General features: G+C 41.0%; 1 protein-coding gene across 10 annotated transcripts in view; it reads left to right on the plus strand.

The window, feature by feature from the left end:
* The window catches only part of KIAA1217 (KIAA1217 ortholog), a 502750-nt gene that overhangs the window by 451951 nt on the left and 32203 nt on the right, over positions 1–18596 (plus strand). For 9 of the 10 annotated variants that reach the window (XM_089533368.1, XM_089533371.1, XM_089533369.1 and 6 more), the window contains 3 exons: positions 7841–7945; positions 8436–8485; positions 16737–16918. In XM_089533368.1, the coding sequence (XP_089389494.1) occupies positions 7841–7945; positions 8436–8485; positions 16737–16918 (337 nt within the window). The remainder of the gene's footprint in view (positions 1–7840; positions 7946–8435; positions 8486–16736; positions 16919–18596) is intronic. The other variant, XM_089533370.1, reaches the window with a different exon arrangement.

The raw sequence follows: 18596 nt of genomic DNA on the forward strand, positions 1-18596 counted from the left end.
GGTTTATAATGGGACTTGATACTCCACAGATTTTGATATCCATGGTGAGGTCTTGGAATCAACCCCCAGTGGATACCAAGAACGCACTGTAGTTGTTTCACAGCAGTTGAAGTGATGTCATACTTCCAGGACATTTATAATTACTTAAAACAAACCAGGATCAAATCATGTTTTGATCCTGTGGTTTGTTATCAAACCTATAGTTAGAACAAATCATAGCTCCCTGAGATGGACAACATGGGAAACTGGCTAGTTGTGTAGAGAAAGCACAAGCTTTTGATCGTATATTTTTGCAGTCAAGGAGCAGAGGATAAGGGAAATGAGTGGGAGCTCAATCCTCTGATGGCTTATTGGTCAATTGCAAGAATGAACCAACTCCTTGCATTCGGAGGCCACATCAGCCTGCAGAACCTGCTGAAGGGTGTTCCAATCTAAAATGTGAAACTAGAATTAGTCAGAAGTTGTCTCCTAGGTTTAACAAAACTGGTTAGTAAGTGGGGAGGGCTAGATTTTGTTTTAAAAGAGAGTGACCACTGCTGTAGGCTTCCAGGAGTAGTAACTCTTCTTCATTAACTAGAATTATTTTCATCAGAGGGAACAGAACCATCTAATGGGCCAGGAGAGACTCACCTACATCCCAAGGGCCATAGGATTCCTATCTCTACTCAAACTATGGTTAAGCAAAAACAATAAGGCCTATGACACCTTAGAAACAAACAAATACAGTGGATCCTTGTTATCTGCAGGGATTTGGTCCCAGGATTCCCTGTGGATAACAAAATCCATGGATGCTCAAATCCCATTAAATATAATGGCATAACAAAAATGGTGTCCTTTCTATAAAATGGCAAAATTAAGGTTTGCTATGTAGAATTTATACTTTTTAAATGTATTTTTAATACAATAAAAATTGTTGATAAGGAGGGCCAATTGTATATTATGTCATATCATGAACTTTTGCGACTATGGCCCACTTCAGCAGATATCTATAACTAACACCCACATCTTTTCATACCATTCCTCCTAATGTATATGCACTTTGATACCCAGTTTTAAAGCGTAAACCTATTCTGCAAAAGTTGGAGTACTGCATGATTCAAAGGATAACTGCATATTAATATGAGAAATGTGAATTAGATCATTTGCCCTTTAAAAAAAGAAAAGAAAGAAAAGAGCTCCAGACAGAATTTTTCTTCACTCCTAATCCCACAGCTGCTCAGCTTTGGCAAAGATACATTATGCAATATTCTCTGGGTCAAACTAGATAATACATATATCATATTGTATACAGTGGTTCTCCCCCAAATAGTAAAAGATGTCTGTTTGCCATAGTATGTGATGTTACTAAATGTGTATCTTGTATTTAAGGGGGTTTGTTTTGCAATTGGTCGCTAGAAAATAAACAAGGATTTAAATTGCTAGTCTGATTGTGGAAAAAACAGTGTTAATCCTAGGGAATACACATGCCCTTTCATGTTTGACCCTCACAACATTTACAAAACCTCAGAATGTTTGACTGTCATACTATTTACTAAACCCCAGACTTCCCCTGCTTTCCCTGGCATATGCTGTTATTATTATTATTATTAACCTTTATTTATGAAGCGCTGTAAATTTACACAGCACTGTACATGCAATCTTTTTAGCTAGACGGATCCCTGCCCTCGGGCTTACAATCTAAAAAGACATGACACAGAAGGAGAAGGGAGTGGTGGAGGGAAAGGGTAAGAGGTCCAGCAGTTCCTCTCTACCTCTGAGGCCTGGACCAAGGCAGATGGACTGGAGGGAGGGCTTGACTTCATAATGGATGGTTAATCATTTTCCAGGGAAAATACATACTCTCAAGTAGGATAATGCATATACAGTACATAGCAATACAGGAAATGGTTTGATAAACAGGCACCAAAAGGACATCAAATAGAGAGCGACAATTATGCAATGCCTGGGAAGGCTTCTCTGAACAGGATGGTTTTCAACTCCGTTTTGAAGCTGGTTAAAGAAGTGATGGCTCTTGCTTGTGGGGGAAGAAGGTTCCAGGAGTGAGGGGCAGCAAGTGAAAAGGGGCGAATCCGGGATGTTAAAAACATGAAACTGATATAGAAGAAACCACAGTTACTGTTGTCTCCTAGATTTTCTGTGGATAATAGAAAGGGGGGAAAGGATATGTGAGTTTTCACACACAGGTTGAAGTCAATGACATTAACTGTGCATTGGATTTCAAGCTTTATCCCACATACCTGCTGAATTTGGTGGCAATTTTACTTTTTATTGCATGATTATTTTCCTAATTAGGGTTGACTTTCCAGGGTCACAGGCTACCAAATGCCTTTAAACCAAAACTGCTAGGGATTGAAATTGGAACTCTTTATAGGATAATTCTGAACTAGAAGGAGTGAGATAAATCAATGGTGTAGAAGCTTGCTGACAAGCTGAATTAAAGGGAGTTTCAGAAGGGAGTCTGGCTCAGTTGGCAGTTGGTCCAGGTTTCCCAAGCCTTTCTAGTCTGCCCTTTTTCCATTCCTAAATTCTGCTCTATCTCCAATGTGAATTTTATTTGCAAAATATGTCCTCTATCTCTAAGCCATGCTCTCTCTCTCTCTCTCTCTCTCGCTTTTCTTTTTATTATAGCATAAAAATAATTGGAAAGCCTCTTTAATAATCCATATGCAGGAGTACTAGTACAGTACTCCAAGTTGCAAGCTCTCTCCCAGACACATCATCTGTCTATATTTAATAGAAAGTCTGCACATACACAGGCTAATGAAGCATGTGAACTTGAATGGAAGATTTTATGACTGACATTCTAGTTTATGCCTGCAGCAGGCATGACGTGTCCCCTCTTTAATACATACATAAAAAAGAAAGGCCTCTGGAAAAGGGGAAAAAACATACAAGCCAGTGCTCAGATCATTTCAAAGTGAGAGGTGGAGATCAATTTACCAGAGTGTAATGTCCTATTCCAAATGACCTATGGCTAGTTAGAAGACAGGAAAAGGCTTGTTCTGTGTTCTGAGCCTGACTTGAACCATCAGAAAGAATATCTGCCAACATCCATAGGAAGACTTTTAGCACCCTGCTGTTACAGGGCTCAGGGGGATGGAGCTGGGGCAGGATTGTATCTGTTCTGCTTCTTTAAAATGGCCAATAGGCATCTTTTGAGAAACAACTGGCAAAAGGAAGAATGTCTTGGAACAGGATTAGGAAGTGTGGAATTGTGTTCAACACACATTCAGCTTTGCTCCGGCATGCTATGCTGCTTGAGGATAGTCTGTTTTAATACAGTTGGGAGAAACCTCCAAGGGAGGGTGTGAATTTGCTGCTTTTGCTCCTTTCTGCTGCTGTTGCCAGCTCCAGGCTTTCTTGGCAGGCAGTCAAGGTAGTGGAGCACCCCTTTCTCCTGCAATTTGGAATTGTCTCTGACAATTTAGTGCTTTTCCTGCAGATTCAGAGAGTCTGGATTAAGGTGAGTCCCTTTTGTAAGGCCACTCCCCAAATGTTCTGCTCCCAGTCCTTCCAGGATCTCATTTCTTGGCCAGATGAATCTCATACAAAGAGGCCCATAAAAGAACAGGCACTGCCCTAGCCAGAGAAGGTCTTAGAGGATTGTGATCAGCACCTTGTACTGGTTCAGTTGGGTGAGGGGGTTGAGCCCAGAGTTAGCAGCCTTCCCCAGCCAACTGTTCTGGATTTAGGTGAACTGAACATTATAGTGAAGATTGTTCATGCCATTGTACTTCCTATCACTCGAGAGTTGGACAGTGGAGAAAGCAGACAGAAAGAAAATCAACTTGTTTGAGATGTGGTGTTGGAGAAGAATTCTGTGGATACAGTGGACAGCTAATAAGACAAACAAATGGGTACAAGGGCAAATCTGATTTGAACTTTCCCTGAAAATCAAGTTGACTAAATTGAGACTGTTGTACTTTGGTGACGACATGAGAGGGCATGACTCACTAAAAAAGACGATGATGCTGGGAAAGACAGAGGACAGCAGAAAGAGAGGAAGACCACACACCAAGTGCATAGAATCAATCAAAGAGGAGACAGCCCTAGCTCTGCAGGAACTGAGCAGGGTTGCTGAGGATAGGGTGTCTTGGAGATGCCTCATTCACAGGGTTGACAGAGACCTAAGTCAACTTGTGGATAGTTAACAACAGCAACAAATCGAGTGGGGGGGGGGAATGAGGGCTGAAAGTTGCATGTGGCCAGTGGGGTCTCAAAATGTGCCTCCTGAGGCTCCCAAAGCCACAGTAGTGTGGTCTGCTGGAGGGGCATGGAGGGAGTGGCTCCCACCCCCTCTGTAATTGCTCACTCCTGTTATAAATCCTTATTTTTAAATTTTAATAGCTGTGTTAGTCATATAGCAAATCCATTAACATCAAAAATCCACCAAACAGTGATACCTTTATTGGACCAACCAAACTGCACAATATACGTGTTGCAAGATTTTGAAGCTCCACTGACTTCTTCATCAGGCAAGGTGTTAAAAACCATACATGATACAAAATTGAAAATGTTAGTCATAGGTCTGCATTCTGCTGTTTTTGTTCTCAGTTCAGATGATATGGAGGGGTATTTCTTGCAGGCAGACACCTCCTCCTTCTGGCCATGTGGCTACTGGGAGATTCTCAGTCCAGGAAATTTAACATCCATTTGCAACACAAAAAGATACAATACTTCCTTGTCACCCTCCATACCATCTGAACTGAGAACAAAAACATCAAAATGTAGGCCTATCACGAGCATCTTCAGTTCTTTTTGCAACATCTGTATTGTGCATTTTGGTTGATCCAATAAAGGTATCACTGTTTGGTGGATTATTGATGGTACTGGATTTATTTTTAATGTTATTGGGTTTATTTTTTAAAGGTTTGTCTCACTCTTAACTGATTGCATGGGGTTTGATGACTTTCTGACAAATTATCTTGTCTGAAGATAATTGTTCTTTTTGGGAATGTTTAGTTTGGCAAACATTTATCTTATTTTTTAAACCACAGCCACCATGGCCAGTGGTCACATATCTTGGGTGCTGTAATCTAAACCATCTGGAGTGCCTGGCATGCCCATCTGAAAGTATTTCAGGAAGCAGGGATGAGATAGACGCCTACTATCTTAAATTCCAATTTTTGAGAGAAACGCAAGATGATGATGACGAAGACAAGAATAATAATATCATCATCTGGGGAACCATCCCTGCTACACTAAACAATAACAGGTTAGACATTTTCCAAAGACTCCGCTCTGAGCAGCATCTACTCTGACCTTAGGGAGAGGCCATGCATAAAATCCCATCCATCCTTTTATTGTATGTATATCCTGCCCCCTTTTCCTCAAGAAACTGAAAAATGGCATTCATTGTTGCTCTTTCTCAATTTATACACACAAGAGCTCTGTGACTTAGGTTAAGGTGAGAGTTAACGACTGGTTCATGCTAACAGTGAGATTTGGGCTGAGGGGGGGTTGAACTAGGGAACACTTTCCAGTCTTTGATGTAACCAGTGAAAGGCTTTTAGGTGGCAAAGCTGGCAAATACCTTCCCCTGCCTGGAACTTTGAGAGTGGTTGAGATAGTAAGAATAGATGGTCTTGGGCTGAATAGACATAACTTCGTGGAAGGCAGCTTCATTTGCCCTGAAAATATCTGGCAGTCCAATTTACTTTGCATGATAGCATCTACTGTGACTACCACTTGAGCATTTTCCCCTCTGGTCCCGCCATCAAGTCTAAAGTAGCATCATTTCAGTGCTCTTTTTATAGTGTGATGTTTTATTCTGCAATAAACATTTTTTACTGAACAGTGAAAACCAATTTGTGCTTTGGACCACAAAATAAGTGCACACTATAAATAGATTCACAAGGGCACACGTAGCTCATGGAAATGGAGGGGTAGTTTGTTTCAACATCTTTGTCAACAAGGGTTAATGTTAGAGCAATTGCTGACCTGTTTGGCGGCAGAGTACATAACTTGAAGCCTTTCTGCATCTATCACTGACTTAATTACCCCAAAGGGTGAGAGAGTTCAGCAATTGATAGCTGAAGAAAGAAACATAGAGGTGTAAAGGAACAAAGTGGCAATGGAGGTGAAGACAAGATGAGGCTTGGGTCATTCAGGAAATAACTTAGATGCATGATTACTTGGACGAGCAGGAATTAGCTTGGCTGAAAAAATGCTTTTGATCAGACCCAGGAGAAGCATTGACACAAAGGCCTGTGCCTGCTTGAGTTCGGCTTTACTGGTTTCCACAGACACTTCATTGCCCATTTGTCTAGGAGAGAAATGAGGTTGCTGAGGAGGCGACCTTCTCTGAGGGGCTAGCACAGAGGAGGAGCAAGAAGGAAGGCCCCATGGGATGAAAGGGAATCCCAGTGATGAAACTCCCTTCCCTTTCTTTCTTCCTTCCCAGTCAAGCTGGAGTGGGTGAAGATCCCCTGCACCTTTTGTTGTAACTCCAAGTGAGAGTTCTGTAGGCTGAATATCAACAGCGGAATTCTTCCTATGGTTCCAGTGGAGGCAGGCATGGCTGGGTTACAGCAGAAGGATGGGGAGAACTTTGCCCTTCCAAGTTTGACATGAAAGGCCAGCCAGGGGAGCGGGGCAGGTATTTTGCATTGTCAAAAGAAATCCTGGGCACACAGTAGCAGACTCTGCCACTACCACCACCAGGACTCCTCTGTAAGCATCTACATTCTCTTCCATGTCTATCCAGCTGACCTGGCCAGTGAGCAAAGAAGTGATCCCACTCATATGAAAACTGCAATGACAAGAGAACTCCCAAAACAGCTCCAAATTAGGGAAGGGGAGGAGGAGGGTGACTGAAAAGTGGAAGTGGTGGCAGATGGATGAGAGGGGGGCTAAAGTGGCCAGGGGGTGAGGTGGAGGCGTCATGGTACTAAGGCATGAAAGGAAGGCATGGACCTGGAAAGGAGATGGAGAGGAGGCAGAGGAAAGTGAGGAAAAGGATGATGACACTGCACAAGATTTTGCAGCAGCAGAGACTGTTGCATACATGTTTGGTGGGGAGGGGGCTTATAATATTCACAATTTTTCCACCCCAATCCCTGCAAAAGCTAAGGGAGGACTATAAACAAATTAGATGCTGAGAATTGAGAGCCTGAAACATGGTAACTCTACATGGAATGGAGCATGATAGTTATTATGGAAGTAAACCCAAAGGGATGAAGACAGATAATTTAAACATTTTGGGTTGAGTATAGATAAACAATACATAAACATGGTAAGAATGGTAGAGTTGTTAATATGAGAGGACTCTTTCAAAGAGACTCTGACTCAGCTGATAATGAGATGAAATAATCAAAGCAGAATAGCATACAGAAAGGATGGCTTAAGTCAGAATAGAAGTAAGTGGAGATCAGAAAAGAGAACTAGCATGGTGTAGTGATCTGCGTGTTGGGATACCCCACTGGACACCAGGATCTGAATCCCCGCTCATCAATAGAAACCCACTGGTCTCTCAGCCTCAGAGAGGCAATGGTAACCCCCATCCCAACAAATCTTGCCAAGAAAACCTTGTCATAGGGTCACCATAAGTGACAGAAGACTTGAAGGCCCAGAACAATAAAGAGATGAGAAAGTAGACAAAAGTAGTAGTCCTTTATAATCCATATTTGTTACAGTCATGTAACACTTTGGTCTGAGGGTTGTTGTTTTTAAAGGCAAGATGTGGTTGGTCTTAACGTACATTCAAACTGATGTTCAGGAGCCACTGAATGAATTCCATGGTGTCTTTCTACCCCCATGATCCACATTCTCCTAGAACAAAAAAATAAAGTCTTTAAGGTAAATACATTTGGCTTTAACAAACGATTCTCTTGTCTTACAGAGAGAGGATGCAAGCCATGGAAAAACAGATTGCCAGTTTAACTGGTCTTGTTCAGTCTGCGCTTTTAAAAGGGCCAAATACAAGTAATAGCAAAGATGCTTCTAGGTAAAAAAACAAAGACAATTAAAAAATTCATTAAATCTGTTTCTCTGTAATTATTTCATTGATCACCACAGGGGGATAATATCTTAGAGCAGAATGCCAATGGAAGTTGTTGTCATTGATTTCACTTGGGACAAGATTGATTCAGATTCAGATACATTTTCTTTTTTTCTTTTTTTTAAGGTTTGAATTTTGACTTGAGCAGGGGGAAAACTGATGATAACTCATTGAAATTTAGCCATATTCTTCCTGGTGCCATTGCAATCAATCATGTGCTCAAATGCCATTATTTTGTGATGGATTTTTTGTTGTTCAAATGAAGACATTATTTTGAGATTCTAGAATTTAACCTATCAATTAAATTTAAATGCAATCTGTAATCTAGAGGCCTGGTCTTGTAAAATAATGTAGATCATGATTATAAAGAGAATGACTGACTATTGAATTACAGATGAACATACATGCATAATGGTTTTCCTTTCCCCCCAATTAGTGAGAAGATGATGAAAACTGTAGCCAGCAAAAGCAACACAGAGAAGACAGGTAAGGCTTTTTGTAATGATGGCATGAGCTGGAAATTTTGATAAGCATGAAAATTACCTTTTACCTTTAGAGCAATCAGAGGCTTAACAAAGAGTTGAATGTTACTTGATGATTCTAGCCTTTAAGTGGTAATATCCATCAGAGTTTGAGCAAGGGATAGAATGACAGCATTTTTGCAGTTTTGATTTGGAGAGAAAGATTTTAAGATTCATACTAAAACATGCTTAGAATGCTACTGTTCTCTAAGAATTTGAGGCATGGGCAGCAATTTTTGTTGCTCTTGTGTGCCTTCAAGTTGTTTCTGACTTATGGTGACCCTAAGGTAATCCCACCAAGAGATTTTCTTGGCAAGATTTGTTCAGAGGGAGTTTTGCCTTTGCCATCCTCTGAGGCTGAGAATGTGACTTCCCCAAGATCACCCATTGATCTTCCATAGCCAAGTAGGGATTCTAACCTTTTTCTCCAGAGTTCTCCAACTCTCAAAACCTACACCACACTGGCTATTTTGGTGGCTGTTACGTTGTAGGCTGTTTACTAATAGGCTCTGCTTGTATGTTTGTAAGTAAACACATCTTTAAAAAGTTACTGAGCTCATGGCAGATCGTGGTTTCTACCCCTGTTACCTAGACAATTCATTGGTAGTGCCAGGATGTTTTAGGCTCTCCCCCCCCCCCCCCCCACTTTCCCGAGTCTTTTCATTCCTACCAGCAGGATATGTTTTTTTAATGATACTTTCTAGTCTGCCAGACATATCCTTTTCTCCTCCCACCCCTTTACCCCTCTTCTACACATTTCAGTTGGATCTGCAATGGTGTGTGTGTGTACACTCACATGTGTGGAAAAGAGGAAGGGCAACAGCCTGTCCCTATCTTTTCCCACCCATTTTCAAAATCACTGCAGTGGGGCGGTGGGGATAGGTGATGGAAAGAGGAAAAGGGGATGGGGAAAAAAGATCACTAGCATACCCTGTTCAGTTTAAGTTGCCAGAAGACTCTTTTTGTGTATGTGATCTCATTAAGGAAAATAATTAATGAGGGAAACTAAACCATGCATTTTATTTATTTATTTTAACAAAAAGAGTTGGTGGATATGAAAATAGGAAGAAACAGCCTTATTCTGTCAAGGCAGCCATGACCCGATGTTTGCAAGACCTGAGCAGGGCAGCTGATGACAAGACCTCCTGGAGGTCTCTCATTCATAGTGTTGCCATAAATTGAAGCAGACTTGATGGCAATTTAATGTAGCTGGTTGAATCAGCATTGCTACATTGCACTTCTTTCCACTCAGGAAACCAAGGACTACCTTTTAAGACATAGCATGGCTCAGAGATTTGCTGCTGTTGTTTGCCATCCATTCTGCACGATAACTCTATGAATGAGACCTCTGAGAGGCCTGGTCATTCAGCTACCCTACTCCGATCTTGCAAATTCTGGGTCCTGACTTCCTTGATGGAATTAGTGTTATCTTCCTCTTATCCTATGGCCTTTCACTTTACTTAGTGCTATCATCTTTTCCAGTGAGCCATGTTGTCTCATGATATGCCCAAAGTACAGTCTCAGTTTAGTAATTTTGGCTTAATGTGAGACTTCAGGCTTGTGCAAGAATAATCACATGTTGTAGTCTCACCTTGGTCATACCACTTTTAACATTATGATTTTTCACATACGTGAAAGATGTTAAGTTAGTAAATTAACAGCAGTCTTTGTTGTTGTTGCTTCTGTTGTTGTTGTTGTATGCCTTCAAGTCATTTCTGGTTTATGGCAATGCTAAGGCAAGCCTAATATGCAGTTTTCTTGGCAAGATTTGTTCAGAGGAGGTTTGGCATTGCCTTCCCCTGAGGCTGAGAGCATGTGACTTGCCCAAAGTTATCGAGTGGGTTTCCATGGCCAAACGAGGCATTGAACCCTGGTCTTCAGAGTCAAACACTCAGACCACTTTTCCGCACTGGCTCTAGAATCTGTGCAGATTCTAGGAGCAGTCCAGAATCTATATAAAACCTCTGTAAATTTGGAAAGCTGGCAACTAGAAGAAATCAAGTGTGGATCCTTTTTCTTTGTTAGATGAGGGAGTCTGCTTCCTGTAAGAGGGCACTTTCCATCTACGTCAGTTCAGCCAATAGCTGAGCTTATTTCTGTGCACTCAGCATCACCTGCTGCAGAACTCAGGAGGAATAATTCTAGGCTTCTTTGAGACATTGTGGGGATACCCTCTTAGTTGCTTTGCTAAGCAGAGCTAGGATTGTGTAACATAAGCATTTAGGTCCATAGGAACAGATATGTGAAGGAGTTTCCATATTTAGTCTGTATTTGGGAAACATGTTGCTTTTTGTTTTGTACATTTTTCCTTCAAATTAAGAAAAATACACATATACACATAGAGCGAATTAGGCACGATACCAGTCATGGTACTTAGGCATTCATGTGAGTAATATAATAATATAGATTTATTTCTAGCCCGCCCAATCACGGAGAATCCAGGTGCGTTACAACAATAAAACACATCAAATTACAGTAAAATACAAAATAAAAAAAATCAGACCCTAAACCTGCCCCCCCATTCCCAACATTAAAACAGAATTAAACAATGATGATATAACATTAAAAACATTAAACAAAATTTAAAAAATAGACATAGAAATAGAAATAGGTGGGAAAGAATAGGCAGATGAGGGCGCAAATATCTCTATATCTGGGGAGGGTAACTAAGCTGGAAAGCCCTGCTGGAAGAGATCCGTCTTGAGTGCTTTCTTAAAAGCTGTCAGAGTGGGAATGTGAAGGATCTCCTCCAGCAGGTCGTTCCATAGTTTTGGAGCAGTAATAGAAAAGGTCCTCTGGGAAACTGATGTTAGCCTAGATATTTTTTTTTTATTGTAATAGATTTCTTCCAGAGGACCTTAGTGTGCGGGACGGACAATAGGGAAGAAGGCATTCCCTCAAGTATTCTGGGCCCAAGCCATGTAGGGCTTTAAAGGTAATCACCAACACCTTGTACTTTACCCGGAAACTAATAGGCAGCCAGTGCAGCGACTTCAAGACCGGTGTTATATGGTCATTCCTAGAAGTTCCCATGATCAATCTGGCTGCCATATTTTGTACCAACTGAAGTTTCCAAACTTGGCACAAGGGTAGCCCCAAGTAGAGCGCATTACAGAAGTCCAATCGAGAGGTTACCAGTGCATGTACTACTGTTTCTAGGTCCCTCGGCTCCAGGAAGAGGCGCAGTTGGCGTATCAGACGAAGCTGATAGCAGGCGCTCTTGACTGTCCCATCCACCTGAGCTGTCAGTTGGAGCGACGAGTCAAGGAGCACCCCCAAACTGCGAACAGAATCCTTCAGGGGAAGTGTGACCCCATCCAGAACTGGCTGACACAACTCCATTCCTGGATTCGGGGTTCCTATAGCAAGTACCTCCGTCTTACCTGGATTCAGCTTGAGTCGGTTTTCCCTCATCCAGTCCATTACCGCCCCAAGATAGGCATTCAGAGGAGAGATGCTATCCTCAGTCACTGCTTCAGTCCAAGACATAGAGAAATATATTTGGGTGTCATCGGCATACTGATAACACCCCACCCCATGTCTCCAGATGATCTCACCCAGCGGCTTCATGTAAATGTTAAACAGCGTTGGGGACAGAATTGCTCCTTGAGGGACACCCGATTTGAGCACCTTCTTGGCTGAACAACTGTCCCCAAGTGACACCATCTGGAACCTTACCAAGAAGTAGGACCAGAACCACTGCAATGCAGTGCCTCCAATACCCAACTTTCTCAGGCGTTCCAGAAGTATACCATGGTCTATGGTATCGAAGGCCGCTGAGAGGTCCAAGTGCACCAACAGGGTCACGTTTCCCCTGTCGATGCCCAGACAGAGATAATCGACTAAGGCAACCATGGCAGTCTCAACTCTGTATCCCATCTTGAATCCGGTTTGAAATGGATCCAGAAAATCCGTTTCCTCCTAGAGTAGATGTTGCATGAGTCAAATGTAGGCTCTGATGGTGGGATCTGCCCCAAACCTTTCATTTGCTTCAGAAAGAAAGTCACCATTGATACAAATAAGACCTTTCCTCCTGGTTCAGTGAGCAGACACAAGGACTTTCTTGAATTAAAGAATTGGTTTGTTGTGGCACCAGAACTCTCTGAAAGAGAAGGCTAAATAGCTCACACAACTACAAATCCCAGAATCCATAGCATTGAGCTATGGCAGTAAAAGCAGTGTCAAACTGCATTATTTCTGTAGTGCAGATGCAGCCAGAGCCTGGAATGATGTGTAAACACCACCATCATCTCTTCTGTGTGAGGCATCGTATGGCAGATCTCACGTAAAACTAGCTGATGCAGACATGCCCAAGTGGGCGAAAGGGTGTAGTGTATGAAAACAAGAAACAGGAATCCAACAGCTTGCCTGGGAGGTCTGCTTTGTAATGTATCATAAGACTGCCATTTCAGAACTATATGGAAAAGCAAGAATTTCTTGAAGTGTTTAAGAAAATATGCCATGTCTTGTTCATAGTGTATAGCTTCCCCCACCCCCAGCCAGGGAGAGGAACTGTTCAGAATGACAATTGCAGAAGTTAAAACTTGCCAACAAAGGGCATGTGCTCACTAACTACAGACTTGGAATTTGCCTGTATTTCCTCAGGAAAGATATTTCTCTGCTACTGTGGGAGCATATTATGGCTTGGCCTAAACTTTGGTGCTATGTGAAGGCAGTGAATGCTACTTTGTGGGTTGTTGTGATTGCTAGGTATACCCAGCTGTGTGTGCCAAGGCAAATCTGTTTCCTTGTGTGTTTCCTGCTGCTCTGTCTTACAGTGCCATTGCCTGAGGTTAGATGTTTTAGGAAGCAGTCAGGAAGGGCTGGGTGTGGTAGGCAGTGAAGGAATGGAAATCTGTCACGTTACCATTTTCATTTCTCCCTTGGGAAGATGAGGCACACTCTTTTTATACCACCAGAAATCAAATGCCAGCTGTAAGCATGTGTGCAAGCCACAGAGGGGTAAGATGTTTTCCCCCTGACCCTTTTTCCCCTTTCTGAATGGGTAAGTCCTTCAGAAATTGATCAGCTAAGCAACAATCCAGCCACACAGGGATGTTGGTGCTGAGCCCATCAGTGATCTCATTGATGGTTAACATTTCAAGGCAAGTGCAGGGACGGGAGTAGGAATAAATTTGTTTATCACCACTCTGCACTATGTTTAGATTGTGTGTGTCCATGTATCTTTACTTGGAGAATACATAACAAGGCCACATGCCCAGACCGCAAGATGAAGGCATGATTGCACAAGGCACGAAAGGATTGCAGATGGATTTACGATGGTTTCATTGCAATCACCCACCAGCAACACAAATCTAAATCAAGAGTAGGAATATGGTCATAAAATAAAACCATCTAATAAAGCAATCACAACAGAAATAGCAGCAGTATGAAAGTAAAATAATGTGACATTAAGGAGCAAAATCCATGCAGGTTCAAATCCATGTTTGGTCCTGGCCCCTGGGTGACCTTGGGCAAGTCACATAATGCCAGTCTTGGAGGATGGCAATGGTAAACCACCTGAATTAATCTTGTATAAAAAACCTAGGATAGAATCACCATAAATTGAAGCTTACTTTCTAGGGACACACTTTCCATGGTTGCCTGGAAAAGGACTCTGGGAAAGATCTTAATACATCTACATAAATGGCTTTATCAGTAAGCACCAATTCTTTGAACTATAGTCAGCAACAAAGTATCTGACTGTAAAACTGCTTCTGAGGCCAATCCAAATCAGGACTGTATTATGATTTAACTGAAACTCCAAAGAAGTCTTCAAAGGGAAGCCCTACATGTAATGTGTTACAGTATTCGAGTCTGAGACTTACTAGGCCCTGAATAACTAGAGCCAAGCTAGGGTTCAACTAACCACATATAAGATTATGTATTGCATTGCCTTGCCTATTTAAACATTTAACCTATCCTTCATATTAGTATGTCAAGAGGTACAAAGACTGAAATAAGCCTTTATAGACTGCAATAAATCTATAAAATACCATAACAATATAACCAAGTAAAAATCCTGGAAGATATACATGTTTGCATCAGAGCTGAGCAATAAAGAGAGGTCCTTTTCATTAATATTTTTGGCAGCATCAAAACGTGTCCTCTTCCCCTTGGGAACCACTTTGAGCAAGGTGAAATGTGTGTTTATTTGGACTGAAATACAGAACACTATTTTTTAAAAAGTAATTTGGTATGCCATTCAGTTGCCTGAGACACTATCTGCTGCTGTGTCTGCTTCTAAAAATCCAGCACTACAGAGTGACATTAGAAAGTTTGAAAACTTTCTGAACTGGGGCACGCTGAGATGGTATGGAACATATGGAAACCACTATCATGGGTGCCTTGGCTTAGCTCTCTCTTTCCTGGCATGTCTTCCCAGTCACCAAGCAGCAGTAGAATACTGTCCAACCGTCCTGATTTGGCAGCAAGAGTCGTGATTAATCCTCTGTCATCCCACTTTTCCAGCTGCTTCCAGTGGCTTTTCTTGCCACTTTTCTCCTTGGCTTACTTCAATTTAATTCAAAATGCAAATTTGGTTTGCACCCAGGGAGTATTTATTTGTTTAATTTATATCCCACCCTTTCCCCCAGTACTGGACCCAAGGCAGCATGCACACTATACTTTAAAAACTCAATACAACAGGTAAAAGACAATTAAACTATTTTTTTATTTAAAACACAAAAATGAAAATTAACAGCAACAAAAGATAATTTGTTGTTGTTGTTCAACATACTTTTTTAACCTGAGAGAACACCTCTCTATGAATTTCTATATCCTCCAGCAGAACTCTGAGGTCAACATCTGCCAGAATTTGACCTTAGAATCATGTTGCAGGACCTACAAATGCCTGGAAAAGTGTTTATCTAGGAATCTTCAGGTCCTCCAGTACAACTCTATGGTCAACTTCCAGCAGAATTTCTCTGGAGGACCTAGAGATTCCTAGAGAGAACGTATTATAATCAGATCTGCAAAAGTCAAGGCTGCAAATGTGGAGGGATGAGTATACAGTGATATAGGAGATGAGTTGGCTGCCACCTCTAGCATGAAGAGTGACTCGGTCACATGAACCAGCTGGGTGTCTTTCTGTATCCATTCCTGTCTCTGTGCTGTGTATTTACTACATGAGATAGCATGGGCTTACTTAGTAATGATACTGGATAGATTGGTGAGCTCAGAGCTTGTAGCTTTTTTTAAGTAACATGATACACATTACTTGCTATTTGGGACACAATAATTTGTTAAATGTTACTTGTTCAGAGAATGATGCACTCATACTGTGTTACAAACATTTTATTTGGAAACACTGTTTGAATGTTTTTGAATAGGCCGGAGTCCTGTTGGTTAGCCCTGAGTTATACCCATTGAGCCAGTGTGGTGTAATGGCATGAAAATTGGACTACGGCTCTAGAGTTCGAATGCTGGCTTGTCCATGGAAACCCACTGGGTGACTATAGGCAAGTCACACTCTCTCATCCTCAGAGGATGGCAATAGCAAACCCCCTCTGAAGAAACTTGCCAAGAAAATCGTGTGATAGATTCCCCATAAGTCAGAGATGACTTAAAGGCAAACAACACATACAACACACAGTGGAGGGGTGATTTTCAAAACATGAAAAACCTTCCAGACTAGCTCCTCCCTCTCTAGCAAAGTTTTTGGAATAATGTATAACTAAAAAACCGGTTGTGCCACTACCTGTCCATGTGTTATTGGTAAGCAAATGTCCTTATGCTCTTGTTACTCCCAAAAGTATACGTAATACGGTTACTTTTAACACTGTAATTTGGTTGGACAAAAAGTATACATAATACGGTTATTTGTAACACTGTTATTTCTAAGTATTAAGTGAGCTTACCTGAGTTCACTGGACTGTACTAATGAAGATCAGGTTCCATCAATTACCTGAGTGTGAAGGAGCATCTCCGTCTTGTTTAACAATTCATTCTGAATGTGATAAGCTGCCATTATCTCTGGATAATGTGTCTCTTTTCTATAGCCAGTAACACAGTTTTTTTAACCATCACATCAGTTGGCGATTAAATTGAGGGGGAGGCAGTCTAGAATGTGACAGAACAATCTCTGATATTGTTTTCACATCATCAAGTGAATTAAGCAATCTGTGAGAGCCCCAATGTTTTATGATTGTTACAAGAGAGAGAAGGTGGCTGATCCTTCACTCTTAATGAAATCGTTTGCTACTGTTTGCTTTCAGGATCTGCTCATGTGTCTAGCAGGAAGAATTCATTAGCAGCCACTGAGGTTACTGCTACTGCTGCTGCAAATATCAGTCACTCCACGCCAGTGGGCTGCACCACTATGCAAGTCAGTCTCTTTGACATGAAGCGCAATGTGTCAGACCTACGCTTCCAACTGCACCAGATGAGACAACTGCAGGTATTATTGCATCTTCATTCTTGGAAGAGAGATGCCTTCTGTGAAAACCTGATTCTCCTTTCCTTTTCAGGCAATGAAGAATCTTGTAGAACTTTAAAGGCTAACAGATTTATTGCAGCATAGGTTCCAGCAAATATCAGTGTGACCAAAGAAATTTGCTAGTCTTTAAGGTGCTATACCATCCATTGCTGTTTTCACTACCACTAACCCTTCTGGAAATTGGTTCGCTCCCTGCATTTTTCCTGTTTAATATCTTCGCACTGAAAATGGCAACTTGAAAGCTTTGCTCACAGAGAAATAGGAGAATTAAAATAGCAAAAACCAAAGGTTATAATAATATGCCTAAACAGCATTTGCTGTTCTGAAGTCAGTTTCAGACTTTTTACAAAACACTTGTGGTGTGATGATAGGGGATTTGACAAATTCTGTGCAGCCAAACATGGCAAGAGAAAAAGTTTTAAAAAATAATATTTTTATTCAAATACTGTACTACATTTTCATAACATAAAACTACATCTAAAATTACAATAATAAAAACACACATTACAAGCAAAACAAAAAGCTTTAAAATATCTATTACATCAACAAAACTGCACACAACTACTTTATAAGCTACTTAAGGATGCACAAATAACTTCCAACTTGCTAGTTCATGCCTATAATTATCTGCTATCTCTACACCCGCTATCTCCTCTTTGAAAAATATCAAAAATTAACTAAATTCTAATAGTAATGTTGGTCATTAGTAAATGGCACAACTACCTGAAGGTGTATTCTACTGTTCTGCAAATCCTAAATTATTCTCCCCATTTCTTCTTCCAATAATTAATCACTTATTTCCATTGTTCATTAAAAGACCATAATTCCATCTCTTACAAGGTTGGTCAATTTATCCATTTAAGCAAATTCATTACATTTTATAAACCATTCTTCTTGAGAAGGAACAACTGGATTGTTCCATCTTTATGCATATAACACTCTGCCTTCTGTTACATTATATTGTACAATTTTCCTGTTCTTTTTTTCAATTTGTTCTTTCAGCAAGCCCAGGAAAAAACATTTTAAAAAATCAGGTTTCAATTGAACTGTGAAGTCCCTTTAAATGTTAATATTTCTTCCATTACTTTATGTATTTGCATCCAGAACCTTTTTGCTGTTCTGAAAGTCAACATATGATAAAAAGTCCCTTCTTTATTGGCACTTCCAATACACATTCTTAAAAACAGGGACGTAGCCAGGATTTTAGGAAGCGGGGGGGGGGGGGGGGGGCGGAGGTTTCCAGACTATGTGCCACCATTATAATATGGCTTGGGCATGGCAGCGCAGCAGCATGCACCATTCATTTTTCTAATGGAAGGGGGGGGGTCCGGACCCCAAGAACCCCCCCCCCCCCTTGGCTATGTCCCTGTTAAAAAGAAAATGCTTTCAAATCATAACTCAAAGTGAATTTCAAACCCTTTTCCCACATCCATTATAAAAAGTTTTAAAGGTGGGAAAATTTGTGTTTACTATTTTAATAAATATTTACAGAAATACAATTTTAAAACAAGTTAGGTATATCTCAGTGGAATCAGATCAGTGTCCCTAGAGCAAGTAGAGCTTGAAGTAGGAGTAATCCATTTCACATGAAGATTTCATTCAACTGTTGTGGATAATAGCTGATTGATCTCTCCAGTAA

Source organism: Sceloporus occidentalis, unplaced genomic scaffold, assembly GCF_023333645.1.
Source record: "Sceloporus occidentalis isolate IW3139 unplaced genomic scaffold, rSceOcc1.0.p SCAF_7, whole genome shotgun sequence".
Lineage (NCBI taxonomy): Eukaryota > Metazoa > Chordata > Lepidosauria > Squamata > Phrynosomatidae > Sceloporus > Sceloporus occidentalis.